The 15981-nt window shown below is 43.4% G+C and overlaps 1 protein-coding gene across 3 annotated transcripts; it reads left to right on the top strand.

The window, feature by feature from the left end:
• Positions 1-222: 222 nt before the first annotated feature.
• LOC308057973 (ankyrin repeat domain-containing protein 26-like) lies at positions 223-12615 on the top strand. 3 transcript variants are annotated; one of them, XM_080411978.1, is made up of 5 exons: positions 223-989; positions 3143-6095; positions 7401-7556; positions 7978-8112; positions 11695-12615. In XM_080411978.1, exons 2-5 carry the CDS (start codon positions 5898-5900, stop codon positions 11920-11922), a joined length of 717 nt encoding a protein of 238 aa, XP_080268104.1. In that variant the 5' UTR covers positions 223-989; positions 3143-5897; the 3' UTR covers positions 11923-12615. The 3 variants fall into 3 exon arrangements, with proteins under 3 accessions (XP_080268104.1, XP_080268105.1, XP_080268106.1); XM_080411979.1 differs by having other exon boundaries at positions 3779-6095; XM_080411980.1 differs by lacking the exon at positions 7401-7556.
• The last annotated feature ends 3366 nt before the right edge of the window (positions 12616-15981 follow it).

Here is a 15981-nt window from a genome sequence, read left to right on the forward strand (position 1 = left end):
TGTGAAGGCAGGGCTGTCACTTCCCAGTGACTGTCACTGGCCAAACAGACTCCACCGATTAAAATACATTTGGATAGTGAGAAACAAAGACCCCAAACCTGAGAAGGACACGTCGGCACCCCCCCTGCTCAAGCTCTGCTGCGCTCCTTCCCCGCCACCTCCCCAGGCAGCACGGGGAGGCTGCGGTCTGCAGTCAGGACGTAGCAGTTTCTCTTTGCTGCTCCTTCCTCGTCCCTTTTCCCTGCTCCAGTGTGAGTCCTCCCCCAGGCTGCAGTCCTTTGGGGAGAATCTCCTCCAGCCTGGGCCCTCCATGGGTCGCAGGTCCTTCGGGAAGGATCCGCCTGCTCTGGCACGGGGTCCTGCGCAGCACTGCGCTGTGGGTATCTGCTCCAGCATGGTTCTCTCAGGGGCTGCAGGGGAATCTCTGCTCTGGCACCTGGAGCAGCACCTCTCCCTCCTCCTTTGCTGACCTGGGTGTTCGTTTGCGGGGCTGGTTTTCACATGCTTTTCCCCTTCTCTGCCCGTGTGGTGGTTTCGCCCTTTCCTACGTTTGTTTTTCCTGAGGAGCTGCCAGCACGGCTGAGAGGCTCAGCTGTGCCCTGCGGTGGGTCCATCGAAACCGTCCATGTCCAGCACGGGACGACCCCTGGCTCCTTCTCACAGGGACCTTCCCGCTACCGAGACCTGCCACCTGCACCTAATGCAGCAAAGCATTGAACAGCTTATACATTGGGCAGTATTTGTGCAGCTTTGTGTCTTTTCTGTCTCAAAACAGGTTCTGCTACTTTGTTGAAAATGCAAAACATACTTCTTGAATATGAACAGAGACTAGAACGTGGGACAAATCGGTATACAGCTCTCTCACTCGAAGTAAGGGAATTGGGAGATGAAAAGAGGGAGTCACGGTTCAGAGCGGAGAAGACTCAAGATTTGAAATCCGTATTGGCTCACCAAGAAGCAGAATGGAAAAGGGATATCCAAAGCCTTAAGTATGTAAATTGTGGTCTGATAATGTATTATCTTGTCAGTGGTTTTGTTCCGAAAGACACTGATGGTGCAGGCAACAGGATGAGAAGTTTCCAGTCTTTTGGGTTTGGGTTTTTTGAATCCCGTGGGCCAGTTATGCTATGAAGGAGAGGGGAAAAACGTCCGGATACCAGCTCCATGTACAGTCTTCTGGATGTTGTTCTAACTTTGTTTTCTAGCAAGAAAAGAGCAAGAGAGTGTGTATGGGGAAATCAGATTTATAAGAGAGATTTGAGAGATGGTTGGGTGGTGTTTTTTTTTTTTCATTTTGTCCTTGCGGCTTCAGTGGGCCTATAATACTAGGGTTTCTGGTAACTCCACCCAGTGCAAGTCAAACCAGAGCTTAGAGCATTTGTTTGCTTACCTGTTTGTTTGTTGGAAAGGTCAAGTTTGGGATTGCCCCTTTCCCCACACTCCTGAGCTAGACCCGGAGGTGTGAGGTTTCTCATCGCTGTTGACATCACGTCAGACAGGGGTGGCCAGCAGGCACCGTAGGCAGTTCAGCAAGGACAACTGCAGAGCCCTGGCCTGGGAGGGGAGATCTCCTTGTGGTGATCCCCGGTGGGACGGCGTGGCTGGGGAGCGGCCCAGGCAGAGAGCGAGCTCAGCAGGAGCCACCGTGAGCTGGCAGCTGGGGCGGCCCGCAGCGGCCTGGGCTGTATGGAGGGCAGCAGTGCCAGGGCACTGGGGGCAGTGAGTGCCCACCCCTCCGCAGGGCTTGCTGAGCTGTGTCTCGAGCCCGGGGCCCGGTGTTTGGCCGCCCAGCCCAGGAGATCTTGCCCAGTCCGTGTGAGGTCGGCAGGGAGATGCCGGGCTGGCCCGGGGGCAGGAGCACCAGCCCTGTGAGGGGAGGCTGCGGGAGCTGGGCCTGGGGGAGTTGGGCCTCCCAGCGCGGGGGAGGGGGGTACGAGGAAGAGAGGCCGGTCCCAGCTTGGCCTGGGTTTGACTTCAGCAGGTGTTCAAAATCCTCAAACATCTGTCAAGTATAAAGAAGTAGTATTTTCATTCTAAGTGAATTCTCCAAGCAGCGTTAAATTTATACTTTCAAAAGTTACACTTTTTGCGAAATTACACTAGAAATTACATGTAAAGCTTTCTCCTTGCAATATGCGCCATTCAAATACAAATGTTTCTGTCAGTCTTTCAAGTGATTTTAGTGGTGGTTGATTCTTGTTTTGCGGAATTTCTAAAGCAGGCTTTCAATTGGCAGTTCTTCCCTTAGGTTGACACTTGATTTTTTTTAATTTTTTTTTTTTTGTCCACTATTGTGAGTATATGGGAAAAAATAGTCAAAATAATGATCAAACACAAAGCTGCTTTCTTGTTTGGGTACCGTGGGCACACCATGGACCGTTTTTTACCATGTCAGTGCTCATTGCTGATTGTTTCAGTTGGTAAAGAAGCTGACCTTCCATAAGGCTTTCCTTGTAAGTCAGCTTCAAAATGAAATTGCTGTAGTTTCTCCCAGAGGTAGATCCAACTGAGGTTTAAAACTGTTTTTAATCGTATTCAGCTTAAACCCCATGCATTTCTGAATCTGGTTTTGAACACTGACATCCTTCTTGAGTAAACAGAAGCTGCTTGTTCTGCCTGTGGGCAGCAGTTGTTTTAGACTTACAGAAGGCTGCTGAAAAATTGTCGGGTCTGCCATAGGTAAGTGGCGTGCTGATTCACCAGTATTACTTCTGGTCACTGAATCCGTAATATGTAGGCAATGCTCAGTATACTAAGAAAATGTATACTAACCATAGTAAGTTTACGATGCTTTGATCTGATGAGACAACAAACTCCTTTTTCAACAAAATGGCTGTAATATGAAGATGGGTTTTTTTAATTTTATTTTTCTAGTGTGCACACTGGTGTGTGTTTCCCTATACAAACTTACAAATAACGGATAAATCACTCAAAGTTTTTTTTCTCTATCTTGTACAACTGATACCATGCACAACGGAATGAAGTTAGAATTCTTTAAAAAGTTGAAAAGTACAGTAAAAATATGAACTCTGAAAACATTTAACTTTTTTTATGGTTTGAGTTGTCTCTGCAAGTTCATCATGTTGGAATATCTACTTTTATATCAGTGCTTTTGTTTCTCAAATCCTCCGTTAAATCCCAGATGTTCTTTGAAACAACAAGAAGAAAAGAGGCTCAGAGTAGAAGTGCTGTGTGAGAAAATGAGAGAAGACCTCCGAAGGAAAGAAGATCAATATTGTAAAGAGATGGAGGAGAAACAGAAACTTGAGTTACACTCTAGGAATTTAGAAATGGAGTTAAGAACACTGAGAAAGCTCTTGAAACAGGTATATTAAATAATGAATTAAACTCTTTGTCTTATTTTCTGCTTCTTTTCAATTGTATTCCAGTATGCCTAGAGAAGGAGGCGCTTTGTTCACGGAAGAGGCGTTGGATAACAATTGTCAGGTTTTGAGAACAGTAGAGTACAGTTGGTTCACAATTGGGCTGGTTTTTTTTTTTTTTGCTTTGCAGTTTATTATTCCTTTTTTCCTTTTTCAAAATTGAGGTTTCATTTGTATTTCAGGCAAAGCCTTACGTTTTTTTGAATTACTACAAAACATCCTGTATTTCGCCTTCTTAAATTTTCATAAGAAAATTTAAATTTATTTATTTATAGGTGGATTATCATAACGGTGGGGAATCAAAAATGTTTTCAAGTATGCAAGGGAGAATGGGAAGATGTATTGCTAGCTCTGTTTTTTCTTCAGATGCAAGCAGTTTTATTGTATTACTGTAGGTTGAAGAGGAACGTGATGAAACACAGAGACAGCTCTCTCAGGAAAAGAGGGCCAGAGCCCTTCAAGAAGGAATTTTGAACAACCACCTTGGGAGACAAATGGAACTAGAAGAAGAGACAAGAAGATCTATAGGAAAAAAATCAGAGGTAAGCAGATTTTTTTTTCTAATAATAAATTAAATTTCACCATGTTTGTTTTAAAGTCATAATAAATCTTACATAACTTTTTCTGTTTCTTGATGGTTTATTTACTGTTTACCAGTGTAACTTATCTGGGTAAATACCTTTCTTGTTTTCTCTTATGTCTAAAAGTTCTGGAAAGCAGCATCACTCCTGTATGTACCTGAATTACTTGTGCAAGTAGGAAACTAATAGAAGACACTGTTTACACCGTTTCTTAACCTATCTGTTATTTTCCATTTCATAGACATTTTGTCATCACTTTTTAGGCTTTCTAGCAGTGAAACACCTAGCTACCTATGGCAAGGTTGACCAGGAAGAAAGTTGTTTGACAGTGTTTGTGTTTCCATTGCTTTTTTTTTTTTTTTTTAAAATTAGTTATTCCCTTATTGAACTTACTTCAAGTATGCCTTTCTTTTCCACCTCCACATAACTAAAATTTTATGATCGAATATCAGCAATGAATTCAACTCTCTGTAAGAGTTAGAGTAACTGGAGGAGAAAAAGCAATCATAAGCACTGTATTAAAAAAGATCTTGAAAAGAGTTTACAGAATTTCCTAAAGAATGTGCAGTGCCTGGAAGATCTTGAAAAGAGTTTACTGAATTTCCTAAAGAATGTGCAGTGCCTGGAAGCCTTTTTGTTCTTGGCTGTGCTGCCCAATAAATGTAGAGTGAATGTGTTTAAGTGGAAAAAAGTTATACATACAATAAAGAGGAAATATACAGGACAATTGCATTCCGGGGGTGATTGAGTTTTATAGCTAACTTCCAGTAACACAAAAGGATAAGTGTTCAGAAGACATTTGAGAAGGAAAATACCCTTTCTAGCCTTGTGTTTACCAGATCTGTAGCACAACTAATTCAACCTTAAAGGCAGTATTATAAAGGCATGCACATACAAGAAAGCGCTGTCATTTTAAAAGCTTTGGTTGCTGGTTTAAGGGGGGAAAAAAACGTAACTGTATATTTGGGATGTTCATTTAGGTTTTAAGGATATGTTGCACTTCCGTTGTGTACGTACGTTGTACATGTGCATGGGTTCACAGAGTAGCTTATTGCCTGAAACTTCATCTTTGAAGTCATGCCTTAGTACTAGAAATGTTAAAATGCAGTTTATTGCTGCAGGTTTTTTGTAGATTCATTTCCCAATTGGCTCTTTATTCATTTTCCCTGTCATTCAGGAATCCAGCACTGACAGAGAACAGGATCTGTTGTACAAGAATCAGTTACTACAAGATGAGATTGCTATGCTAAGGCTAGAACTCACTCAAGTAAGACTTAGGCACCAGGAGGAAGAAGGAAAATATTTAAAGGAAAATGAGACCTTGAAAGAAAAAAATGAAGCTCTCAAAAAGGAACTTAAACTGAACAAGGAAGCGTTAAGACAAATGTTTTTTCAGTTCAACACGGAGCTGGACTTACTAAAGACAGAATCTGCAGTGCTGACTTCCAAACTTGAGCAGACAAACAAAAGCAAAGACAGACTAGAGACAGAAATTGAATCATTTCGTTCCTCCCTGAACGCTGCAGTTCAAGAACTTGAACTTCATTTGTCATCAAAAAGCAATGCTGAACGAAGATTTCACAGAGAACGTGATGAATGCCTTTGCTTGCAAGTCGAGCTCCATCGTGACCTCTCTGACGTGCAAGAAACCAACAAGAGCTTGTCTCTGCAGCTGTGTAAAGCTAAAAGCAAAGCTAATAGGCTAGAAAATGAGCTTCACCAGTTGAAGCAAATGCTCAGAGAAAAAGCTTTGCTTTTAGAAATGGCAAAAAAGAATTAAGTCAAGGCCAGTGTCGGGCAAAGGAGTGTGATCATGCTCGACAACTTGAGAAAGATCCAGTAAGCAAACTTGTAATAAAACAGGAGTCCTTGCAGGAGCGATTGGCCCAGCTCCAGAGTGAAAACCTTTTTACTCCATCAGCAATGGGAAGAGATGCAGAACAAGAGGATCATGAAAGAAAAAATAGTGGATTATGTGCAGCACTGTTTTAATGACATTTTCAGCAAACTTAGAGCTGATACAGAAAAGCAAGTTTATCTAATAGAAGAGCGAAACAAGGATTTAAATGCCAAGTGTACTGATTTAAGGGAACAAGTCTTTAAATATGAGACTGACGTAGTAGAAAGACAGGTAAAGTATATGCATAGAAAGAACAATTTAAAGTTTGTCCATTCTTGAAATTAGTTTGTTCCTAATGTATCCGGTGTAAGTTCCATGCATGGGACCAAAGAATACTGATTTGTTCTGGTTTGTTATGTTTCTCTCGGAATTGCGGAAAGTTTTGGCAACGGGGATATTAGTCCTCAGATCTAAGCAGAGAACAGAAAAAAGGTATCCAAGTCTAAGCTTTGATCAAGAAAGGTGATTCTTCTCTAGAACTTTTTTTCATCTATTTTCCTTAGTCCATGTTATGCCCTATAGAATAGTCTTTAAGTATTTGATGGTTTTGATGTAAGTATTGCACTGATGACATGAATGAGAGTGGTATAAAAGGAGGAACCATCCAATACACGAGGGCTGAGAAATGAAGGTACAGAGAAGTGAAGTGGTTGGGGATAGATTTATATGAAGCTTCTATAGAGGGAAAGAATAGGTTCTCTGTAAGCTGCTATCAAGATTGAAGAGTATTAGTAATGTCCAGCTGTTGATTTCTGTGTGTGTTTTGAGGGTTCTGAGGGGCCTGCCTGTTCCTCAAAGTTCATGTCAGACGGTGACCTTAAGCTTTCTCTTTTATGATGTGTAGCCACACTCCAGCAGTACTGTCAATCATTGTAAACTGTGACTTGCTTTGTATTCTTACTACCAAAATAATGGGTTCCTTTTGAAGATCATGTGAGAGAGTGTGTGTATATGTATATAGCTATATATATATATGAGCTATGCAGATTTTTGTAAACCTAATCTATCAGTACTTCTAAAACGAGCTGAGTAAGAAGACTACAAGAGGATGTGATTCAACATACCCTTAAAGTGTATCTCAAAGGAGCTTTCAGATATTTGTATTCATTTAATTGTATTTGTATAGTGAAGAAACAGAAGAAAGAACAATCTAACACAAAGTCCTGCCTTCAGTCACCAGAGTAATATTTGCAGTCAAACTGTGGCTCTTAGATCACAACAGATTTCTTTGGGTTTTGTCAGGAAAAAAATACCTGATTGGAGTGTGTGCTTGTGTATTGTTCAAGGAAGAACGATACCTGAGCCTTTTTTATGTGTTAGGAAACAGAAATCCTCGTGAACAGCTGCTGATAGTCAAAGGTTCTCAGCTGAGAAAGATGACGAGAGGTCATCATCCATGCAGATGCCTGCTGCTGGCAGGCAAAATTTCATACTTTTGGGTTCAATCTAGACAGGTCTAATTGTATAATAAAATAAGTTAAAGGCGTATTTCATGTTCTTAGAACTTTCTTCATGCTAATTTAACTGTTTCATTAGGGCATGTTTGGACAACTGCAGCAGGAGCTTGCTGATGCACCTAAAAAGCAATCTATGCCAGAAGCTTCACTTGAAGTTACTACACGCTACCACAGTGACCTGGAGAGAGACAAGCTGCGCTTGCAAAAGGAGTTGGAAAGAAAGTTGAAAACTAAGGTACTTAATGTCTGTAACTATATGAATAAATCTGAGTGTAGCTGTTGAAAGTAGGAGCGAATGTTGTACTTTTGCACCACCTTTTGCAGTGTTCTTATGAAAACTGAAGTATAGAGGGAACCAGAGGAGCTTGGCAGGAAAGCTGTAGGGTGATTTTGTGTGTGTGTGCATGTCATCTTATCCCCCAAAGTTGTAACCTCATCCTGTCGTTTCTAGAGTATTCCTTCTTCCCACCAGCTCCAGCTGCTGTTCTTGGTTATGGTTCCTAAGGTGTGTTTTACACTCCACATCAACCTTGGCCATAGGTCTTGGATGGGTGGAGGAGAGCTTAGGCCTGTTTCTGTGTGAGTTACTGCATTCTCCTGCGCTCTTGTCTTTTCCGGCCACCTTACTTTTTCTTCTGCCACTGTTGCTTTCACAGACGCAGAAGCAGAACATGCTGGCTCTGACATCCAAGGACTTGCACAGCACGTGGGAGGAGCACTTGAAGTCAAGATCCCACCTTGAAGAGCGCGTTGCTCAGCTGGACGAGGAGAAGGCTGAACTGTTGCAACAGGTGAGCCCAGAAAATTCTCCAGGCACCGGGCCAATACCCAGGAGAACCACATGCACCTTCTGGTCAGGTTCTTACATATCATTGCTTTCTGTTATCCCTGCCATTCAGGCTGCGAGTACCTTATCGTTTGGGGGTCACGGAGGAAGCAAATAAAAGCTAGATGGGTATCTTTGTGTAAGTTCTGGAGTGGCTCTGTTGGGAAGAGTTCCCAGTGTGGTTTGCTATCAGTTGAGCACATCGAGCAAGGCCACAGTTCCCAGTTCTTCCTTGGATTTTGTGTGGTCATCTTCTGACCCCTTGGTTTCTAGGCAGGTTTATGTTTCCAGTGCGTGTATGGAGGAGCTGCTGTATGTTTTCAGCGTAGCGGGAGCTTAAAAGCCTTGCAGAAAAACATACTGAAGGAATGCTGGGTAAATGAACGAGTGCTTGGGAAACAAGCAGCGCCTGCCAGTTGCCAAGGGGCAGCCTTCCCCTTTTCTCCTTTTCTGTAGAGGGAAAATGGAAGAACAAAGTCAAAACAGCTGCCAGCTCTCCTCTGGTGTGGCTGAGAAAACACCAAGAGGAGGAAAACCAGCATGTGGCTAAGTAAATGCCCACACAGAAGAGGTGGAGGTAATGGCCGAGGGGAATAAAATGTTGAAGAACTCCAAAAGATCAGGTTCCTCCACAAGCCCCTGCCTGCTGGTTGGTGGAAGATCCCATGAAAGCTTTGGATGGATCGATGTTCTCCCATGAAGTGCATACCTACGTAATCCCTACTATGAGCAGAGGCACTGCCAAAAGTGTTCTCCAGCATCTTTTCCACCTGTTATGTCTAGAAGAGGATGGCCTTTGCTTCAGGCGAGGGCATCTGTTTCTTAGTTACATATTGGTCTGTTTGATGTGAAACCTGAAGGGATGGATGGAATAGCCTCGGGAATTCCGTCCCATGGCATTCTGTGGAACGTGGCTAACAGATAGAGATGTCCAGCAGCTTCTCTGTGGAGAGCGCTAGATGCACAGACTGTACGTAGGTATTTTTCCTGTGCTCTGTGTGCGTGATACATCTTTCTTTTCTCTTTTGAAAGTGCGAGAGTGAAAGAAAGGAAGTGAAGAAGCTGGTAGAGTTGAAACGCCCAGTTGAACTACGTCTGGCCCAAGAAATGAAAAGAAACCTCGATCTGCAGAAAGACTGTAAGAGGTACGGCTTTTTAGCGTGGTGAAGAGGTATCCCTGCGTAGGAGTCATGTTTTATTAAACTTTAGTGTAAAAATAGGTGTACCTAACTGTGAGCAGATGCCAGCCTCGTGTTAGTTCTTGCAAGGTACTTCTGTACACCAGCCCCTGGTTTTCAATAGCTGCCAAAACAACTGCAGATGCAGGTTGCCCTGCAGTTCTCCTGGGAAAAAGGGAGTCTTTCATTCCTCTTTTCAGGTGAAATCTGGACTCTCCAAGTGTATGTGGCACAGGAATACTGTTTTTTCCTGGTAATTCCTGGTGTGTCAAGTACATTAAAGATAAAGCAAGCTGTGTCTGTGCTGTTTACATGAGAGTATGTGAAAAAGTCCAGTTTTGTTCCTTTTTGCTTCATTGTTTTCATGACTAGTTTGCTGTGCAGGTTGAAGAGGCTGCTGAGCAGAGCTACGAAGGAACTAAGGGTGTATGAGGCGAGAGGGGGACTGTCCCAGCTTAATTTGCAGGGAGAAGTGAAGAAAATGGTCAATGAAATTGGCAGATTAAGAACAAAGGTGAGCTTTATTTTGTTTGGGTTATTGTGGTGGTTTTTCTTTTGTAACCTTTGTTCTTTCTTTATACTTCTTTTCATGTTGTTGATTTTGACTACTTTTTTCTTGGCTGTATTTCTGAAATTATTTGGCTGGTTTTTGATGTTCCTTCTATGGTCACAGTAGTAGGCGACTGTAATACTGATGTAGCTCTTAGGGGTAAAGATGGAAGTGTTACATACACAGCAGTATCTGCGAGGGCGCATCAGGGGTAGGCTGTCCTGCAGAGGAAGGGCAAAGCAAGAGCCACAGCAAGGCTGGCAGGGTCTGTGACCACACAGGCCAGGGATCAGCCCCACAGGCCCTCACCAAGAAGAGCAGAAGAGTTCTGGGGACAGTTCTGGGGACAGTAAGCAGAGTGCACCAAGAGTGCAGATCACCAGGCCAGTCCATAGGGATGGGCAGGTCTGCAGTCCTACTGGGACGTCACGTCCATGGGTGAGGGCCAGGGCTGAGAGCAGTGAAGGCCCAGCACAGGCCTGGCTGCAGCTTGAGGCCGTGGCAGCATCGTCGGGCTCCGACGGATGCATTCCCTCTCGGAAGAGAGGGGAGTAACGCCACCATCACTCGGAACAACTCTGTGCAGTTGGCCTTGCCCAAGGTCACCCCCTGAAGCCTGTCTCGGGCACGAGTTGAGCAGGAGGCAGGTGGGGGTTTGCTTTTCGGAATGGTGTCTTTGCTTCCCAGGGCACAATGCAGTGTGAGGTGATGCGGAAAAAACCCTGTAACTTGTTGCTTACTAGTAGCTGACTCGGTCCGTCTTTCCCTTGTCATGGAGACCCACAAATGCTTTTGAGGTTGCTCTGGCTGTTCGGTAGCATGGAACCTTTTAGCTGCTTCTCCGCTCATTACTGAGATAGCTGTGTTTCAAAGTTATGCTCCTTTTTAGAAGATATTATTGTAGAACGAGTCAACTGCCTTGACAGTGGCTCACTTGTAGTTCACAGGTTAGCAGCATATTTGTGTTCCTGTTGGAAGAGCTATTTTGAATGACAGGGAATGGAATTACGTTTGGGCAATTTTAAATAAGTGTAAAGTTTCTACGTATTTTAGAGACTTTCAAGTGTTGACTCTGGTGGTTTCCCCCTCTTTTTTAAAAATAAAAGATGATGGGATATCATGTTTTATGGTTAATAGGTATAGACGATGGATGTTTCTGGAGGGGGAAAGAAGGGGATAGAAGCTGTAGTTGACCATTGGGACCTATGGGAAGTCTGATATTTCCTGGAAATCTTTTGAAAACAAACTGTAGCTTTGACCTAAAGAGACTGTCTTCTGCCACCAGTGCTGTAAAAGCGGTGTTCTGAACCACTATTTCCAGATCTATTAGCGTAATGGAAGGAAAGGGTATCCGTTTCTTGTCTTGTCAGTTCTGTGACGAAGCTTTGACCGTGTGACAGCATGTGACAGTTCCTCTGAAGCATGATACATGGGTTTTTTTCTGATGAAACCAGAATGTGGCTGTGATGTAACTGGGTATGGGTGTGTTTGATTTCCTATGATCGTATGAACATCTCGCAGAAGAATAGCCCTAGTGCTTTTCAGCCTAGCCCTGCGGGTGTAATGCCGCTGGTTTGGTACCTCTTGGTCTGTGACCCACTGCAGAACTGAGGAAGGATGGGAACCTGAGGAATGCTGTCAGAAATGATGTGAAAGCTGTTCTTGTTTTAAAAGAAGAGCCTGGTTTCACTTTTGTTTTAACACTGAATCAGCAGATGATAAATAGTCTTGATGGCCAACTCCTTTACCAATTTTCACAGATTTGACTAATTTTAGATCCCTCTGAGTTCCCTGTTTTTTTCCCCTTTCCTGTCTACAGGTTGATGAACTTTCCCAGCAGCTGGAGGTAAAGTCTAAAAAAGGCATGCAGCTAGAAGCACAAAATCATGATTTGCGAGAGTTGTCCACCATGCGTGGGAGCCATGAAAAACTGGAAAAGAGCAAAAGCCAGCTGAAAGAAGAGGTGGCTAACCTCAAACACCATATGGAGACTAACATGGTGGATCGCAGCCAAATAGAACAATACAAAAGAGAGGTGGAAGAGTGAGCTGAACAAGAAATAAGACAAAAACTGCAAGAAGTCAATCTGATTTTGCAGGTAAGTTAATTTCTTATGTGTGTCTGTTACAGACTTCTGTTTTGGTTGTCATTTTATAGGGGCGGGGGGTGGTGCCTGATTCCATGTGTTACGCTGTACTTCTGTTTTTCCTGAAGGGCAGTGGGAGAAGGGAATATGGTTGGGCAAGATGCTTTCATGTGCGTGCAGTGTGCCTGCAGGCCCTGAATCAAAAACTTGCCAAGGTAGATTTTCATTTTGCAGTTCTTGGAGGGGTATCACTGTCCACTGGTCTGTTCTCATTGTTTATCCTTGAATGGGTATTGCAACTTAGAGTTGTCACAGCCAGGCATACACATCTTCCTTAGTCATTGCACAAGGGGCAACGCTCAGAAAAGAACTCACCAAAGCTGCAGGGTGGGGGCTGGGGGTGCGGCATCTCCATGATTTCTTTGAGGAATGCTATGCCCTGTCCTACAGAGATAGTGTTCTTCCATCAGTAGCTTTGATGAGTAATAGTGCTAAGATGGGGGTTCTTTCTGAATGAAAAGAATCATTTAGTGTGGTAGTTCCAGGGTTCTGCCCTGGTCGCTGATGGCAGTGAGGAGGCACAGTTGCCTCGCTGAATAGAGCTGGGCCCTTGAAATTGGGTGCACGCAATTGACTGGCGAGGAGAGTTCTCTTTTTCTTTGTGGTGGTTGAAAGTGTGTATCTACTTCAGATGCAGGCAGCCTCCCAGGACAGATTAGAACAAATCAGAGCCAGTCGTCATGCTTTGCTGACAAACCAGCTAGACCACAGAATTGGAGACCTCGAACGTGAATTGGACAGGATAAAAAATACCCAACGAGACAGTATTTTTCAAAAAGAATCTGTACAGGCAGAAGCGGAAAAGTACAAAGACCTGTACCTGGAGGAAGTTAAAAATGGAAGATGCCTAGGAAATAAACTAGAAGGGTAAGTCCATGCATTTTTGGGGTGATAATAAGATACTACTTCTTCCTCAAGCAGTTTTCTTCGTTAAATACCTTTTCTACATCTGGTCAGCATTATGCATAAGATAGCATATTTGTGATGAAAGTACCTTAAGGCTCCCCCCTGTTCATTGGAACTATCTTCATTTCTCTTCAGTGTTCCAGCAGTAACACCACCGATCATGGGCATTAATAGGATATTTTTGAAGTTGAGTTTGTTTTAACAGGCAGCCTTTTTGCCAGTCTCTAATCTCCTCTTCTTATTCTGAGTATGGCAGAAAAGATAATGTCATGTCCTTTACTGCTTGAATAAGGATAGGCCCTTCAGAGAGTGGCATTTGATGCTATGAAGAAGAACAACAAAAATCTTTTGGCTTCCATTTTAGCCGCATGTCATAGGTTTCAGCTTTCTTTGGGAAAGGAAGCATAGCCCAGAGTTCTTATGCAGGTGATGTACCTTTCAGGAAGAGCTATGTAAACACATGGTGTGCACAGACTGCTTTGAGGCCTTAATGCTGAGAAGTCCAAAGTATTGGTTAACTCTTGCTGCTTCTTGCAGGTAGTGTGGCTACCTAGAAATAGGCTCTTCAAAAAACCTCAGATCAAATTATGGACGTTTTTTTTGGACTCTCTTAATCCCTTCCACTTTCAGAAGTCAAATAATAGTCAAAGACCTGGAGGGTAACTTTGCGGAGGTGTTATTACCAAAGATAATTCTTTGTATGCTTCTGAATGTTTCAGAGCTAATGAGAGACTAGCAGAAGCCAACGCTAAGCTCCTTCGGGAGTGCCATAGAAGCAAACCTTTAATTGCAAGCAGCGCTGTCAGTGGTCCAGTTCTGTATTCAACTGAACTGGGACATACTAGCAACGATCTGGCACTGAATAGAAGTCTAAATCTAGGAGAAGCTTCCTAACCCCAACCGTGAATACGTTACCATCAAGAAACAGAGTTGAAGCCTATGTGGCTAAGGTAAGCGTTTTTAAATACTGTTCTCAACTAGTGTTGAAGAGTATCTGTAAGCAAGGTTGTGCTTTTCAGTCTAAAGTTAGAATCCATTTATAGTTCCAAACCATATGCTCTAATATGCTAAACCAAATTGCTCATCAAACCAGTATACAACTAGGTGGTAGAAATGAAGACTTCTGGTCATTAGGGTTATAAAATTTCCAGAAGCGCTCAAAGACCAAAAAATACTGAGTTCTAAATGATGAACTGCATAACAGGTTTTTTTTGCAAGTTCTCTTTTGCAAGAGAAACTGTGATGAAGAATACTGTGGCATAGGAAGCTGCCAAAGAAGCTCTTCAGTAAAATTTAATGCGGATGCCCCATCCCTGGCAGTGCTCAAGGTCAGGCTGGGTGGGGCTTGGAGCAACCCGGTCTAGTGGAAGGTGTCCTTGCCCATGGCAGGGGGGTTGGAACTGGATGATCTTTAAGGTCCCTTCCAACCCAAGCCATTCTGTGGACGACCTTTTTTTAAACAGCTAACTTTATGATGAGTGCAAAATCCCATCAGACATCTTTCTTTGAGACACCTTTTCCTCCTTCACTGATGTTCATGCTAGCAGTTTCTTCACTAGAACTTGTTTTAGTACAATACCAACAAAGGGATGCTTCAAAACTAGGATGGTATGAACAGGACACGTAACTTCTCACTTGAGTGCGGGACGTATGCTGTGCATAGGAGGCATTTGATTTTGTGGGTCCTGCTATGTGGTGTTATATGTAACTGCTCCTCAGGAAGTCTACAGAGCTTTCTGATTTTGTACAAAAGCTGCAACCTCTGCAATACCTCTGGTCAAAGTATGCCCTGTAATTAGCAGTCAGCATGATAGCACATCCCTCACAGAATGGTAAACGTGATATCATGAGACTTGGAAACAGATGTCAGTCGTTGTAATCCGTTTCCCACCTAGCATAGGACTGAGGCATGGGCAAGCTTGCCTGTTCAGTCAGTGTCTGTCCCTCGCGTATTCTGTTGTTGAATGGATGTGAGAAGCATTCGCTCACTTTTAAGCCTTACCCTGGTTCACTGGTCCCACCTACACTGGGAAGAATCCATTTAAAATAACGTGTCTACATACTGCACCTGGTTTAAGAAAAAGAAAAAACCAAACCAAACAACAAAACAAAAATAGACAAAGCGGTGTGTAGGTAATGCGTAGCAGCGGCAGTGAAGAGATGAACTTTTCTGTATCATTGTGAATGTGTTTTTTGTGTCAGAGGGGTGGACAAAACACTACCTAAAGAACGTGGGAGGCAATTAGTACTGTACCACCTGCAGGGATTATTCTGCACGCAAGCAGCAGAAAGGAGGCGAAATTCAGGGATCCACTGCAAAACTGAAGTAAGGAGAAAGCCAGGACAAGGGAACAAGAGGGACAGGGAGCAGGGAGCACGTGAGGGCAGGGGGACAAGAGAGAGAGATGGGAGCGAGATGTTACAAGAAGAAAAAGGCAAAGGAGGAAACCATCCCACTTCTAGGAAAAAAGCTGTCCTAGTTTAAAAGAAAAGAGTTTAACAGTTATGGTTTCTTTTTCTGAAGAAGAAACAGGAAAAAAAGAATAACCTCCCTGTTACTAAATCTAGCTGCACATCTCTTTATGATATTTCTTCCTGTAATCACCAGTTAGGGAACAACTGAGACTAATTGTAGTGGCACTGCCTGTAGCCTCAAGTCACCTGACGTTCAGTGTATTCAGGGAAGTCTTAAAACCTGATCTTCTCTGGAGTCCTTCAGAAGAAAGGAACTGAGTTCTCAGAGGTGCAGTAGTTGCTAGAGGACTAGGTGAGTATTTCACTAAGAACTGCGGGCTTAATTGTTCTCAGTCGGGTGCAGTGTGTCATGTGCATAACATGCATCTGAGAAAAGAGGATTGAATTGGAACATAAGACTTTGAAGTCAGGAAGTAACAAAAGGGAAAAACTGCATGTATCCCTCTGCATACAATAACAGGTGGCAAATCTCAATCAGTTTCCAAATGCAAAATCACCAGATGCACAGTCTGTGCTGTCATTTCCGCAGGAGTCCCGTGCCATTCAGGAGGCAAGTTGGAGCATGAGGGAAGAAATCAG

The sequence above is a fragment of the Falco punctatus genome (assembly GCF_963210335.1).
Source record: "Falco punctatus genome assembly, contig: scaffold_57, whole genome shotgun sequence".
NCBI classification, from domain to species: domain Eukaryota; kingdom Metazoa; phylum Chordata; class Aves; order Falconiformes; family Falconidae; genus Falco; species Falco punctatus.

What these genes read in the sequence shown, in the direction of transcription:
- LOC308057973 (XM_080411978.1), top strand. Translation starts at nt 5,898, where the DNA reads ATGCAGAACAAGAGGATCATGAAAGAAAAAATAGTGGATTATGTGCAG. An exon ending in CTGACGTAGTAGAAAGACAG is followed by an intron (nt 6,096 to 7,400) that starts GTAAAGTATATG and finishes CTGTTTCATTAG; the next exon opens with GGCATGTTTGGACAACTGCA. An exon ending in AGGCTGAACTGTTGCAACAG is followed by an intron (nt 8,113 to 11,694) that starts GTGAGCCCAGAA and finishes TCCTGTCTACAG; the next exon opens with GTTGATGAACTTTCCCAGCA.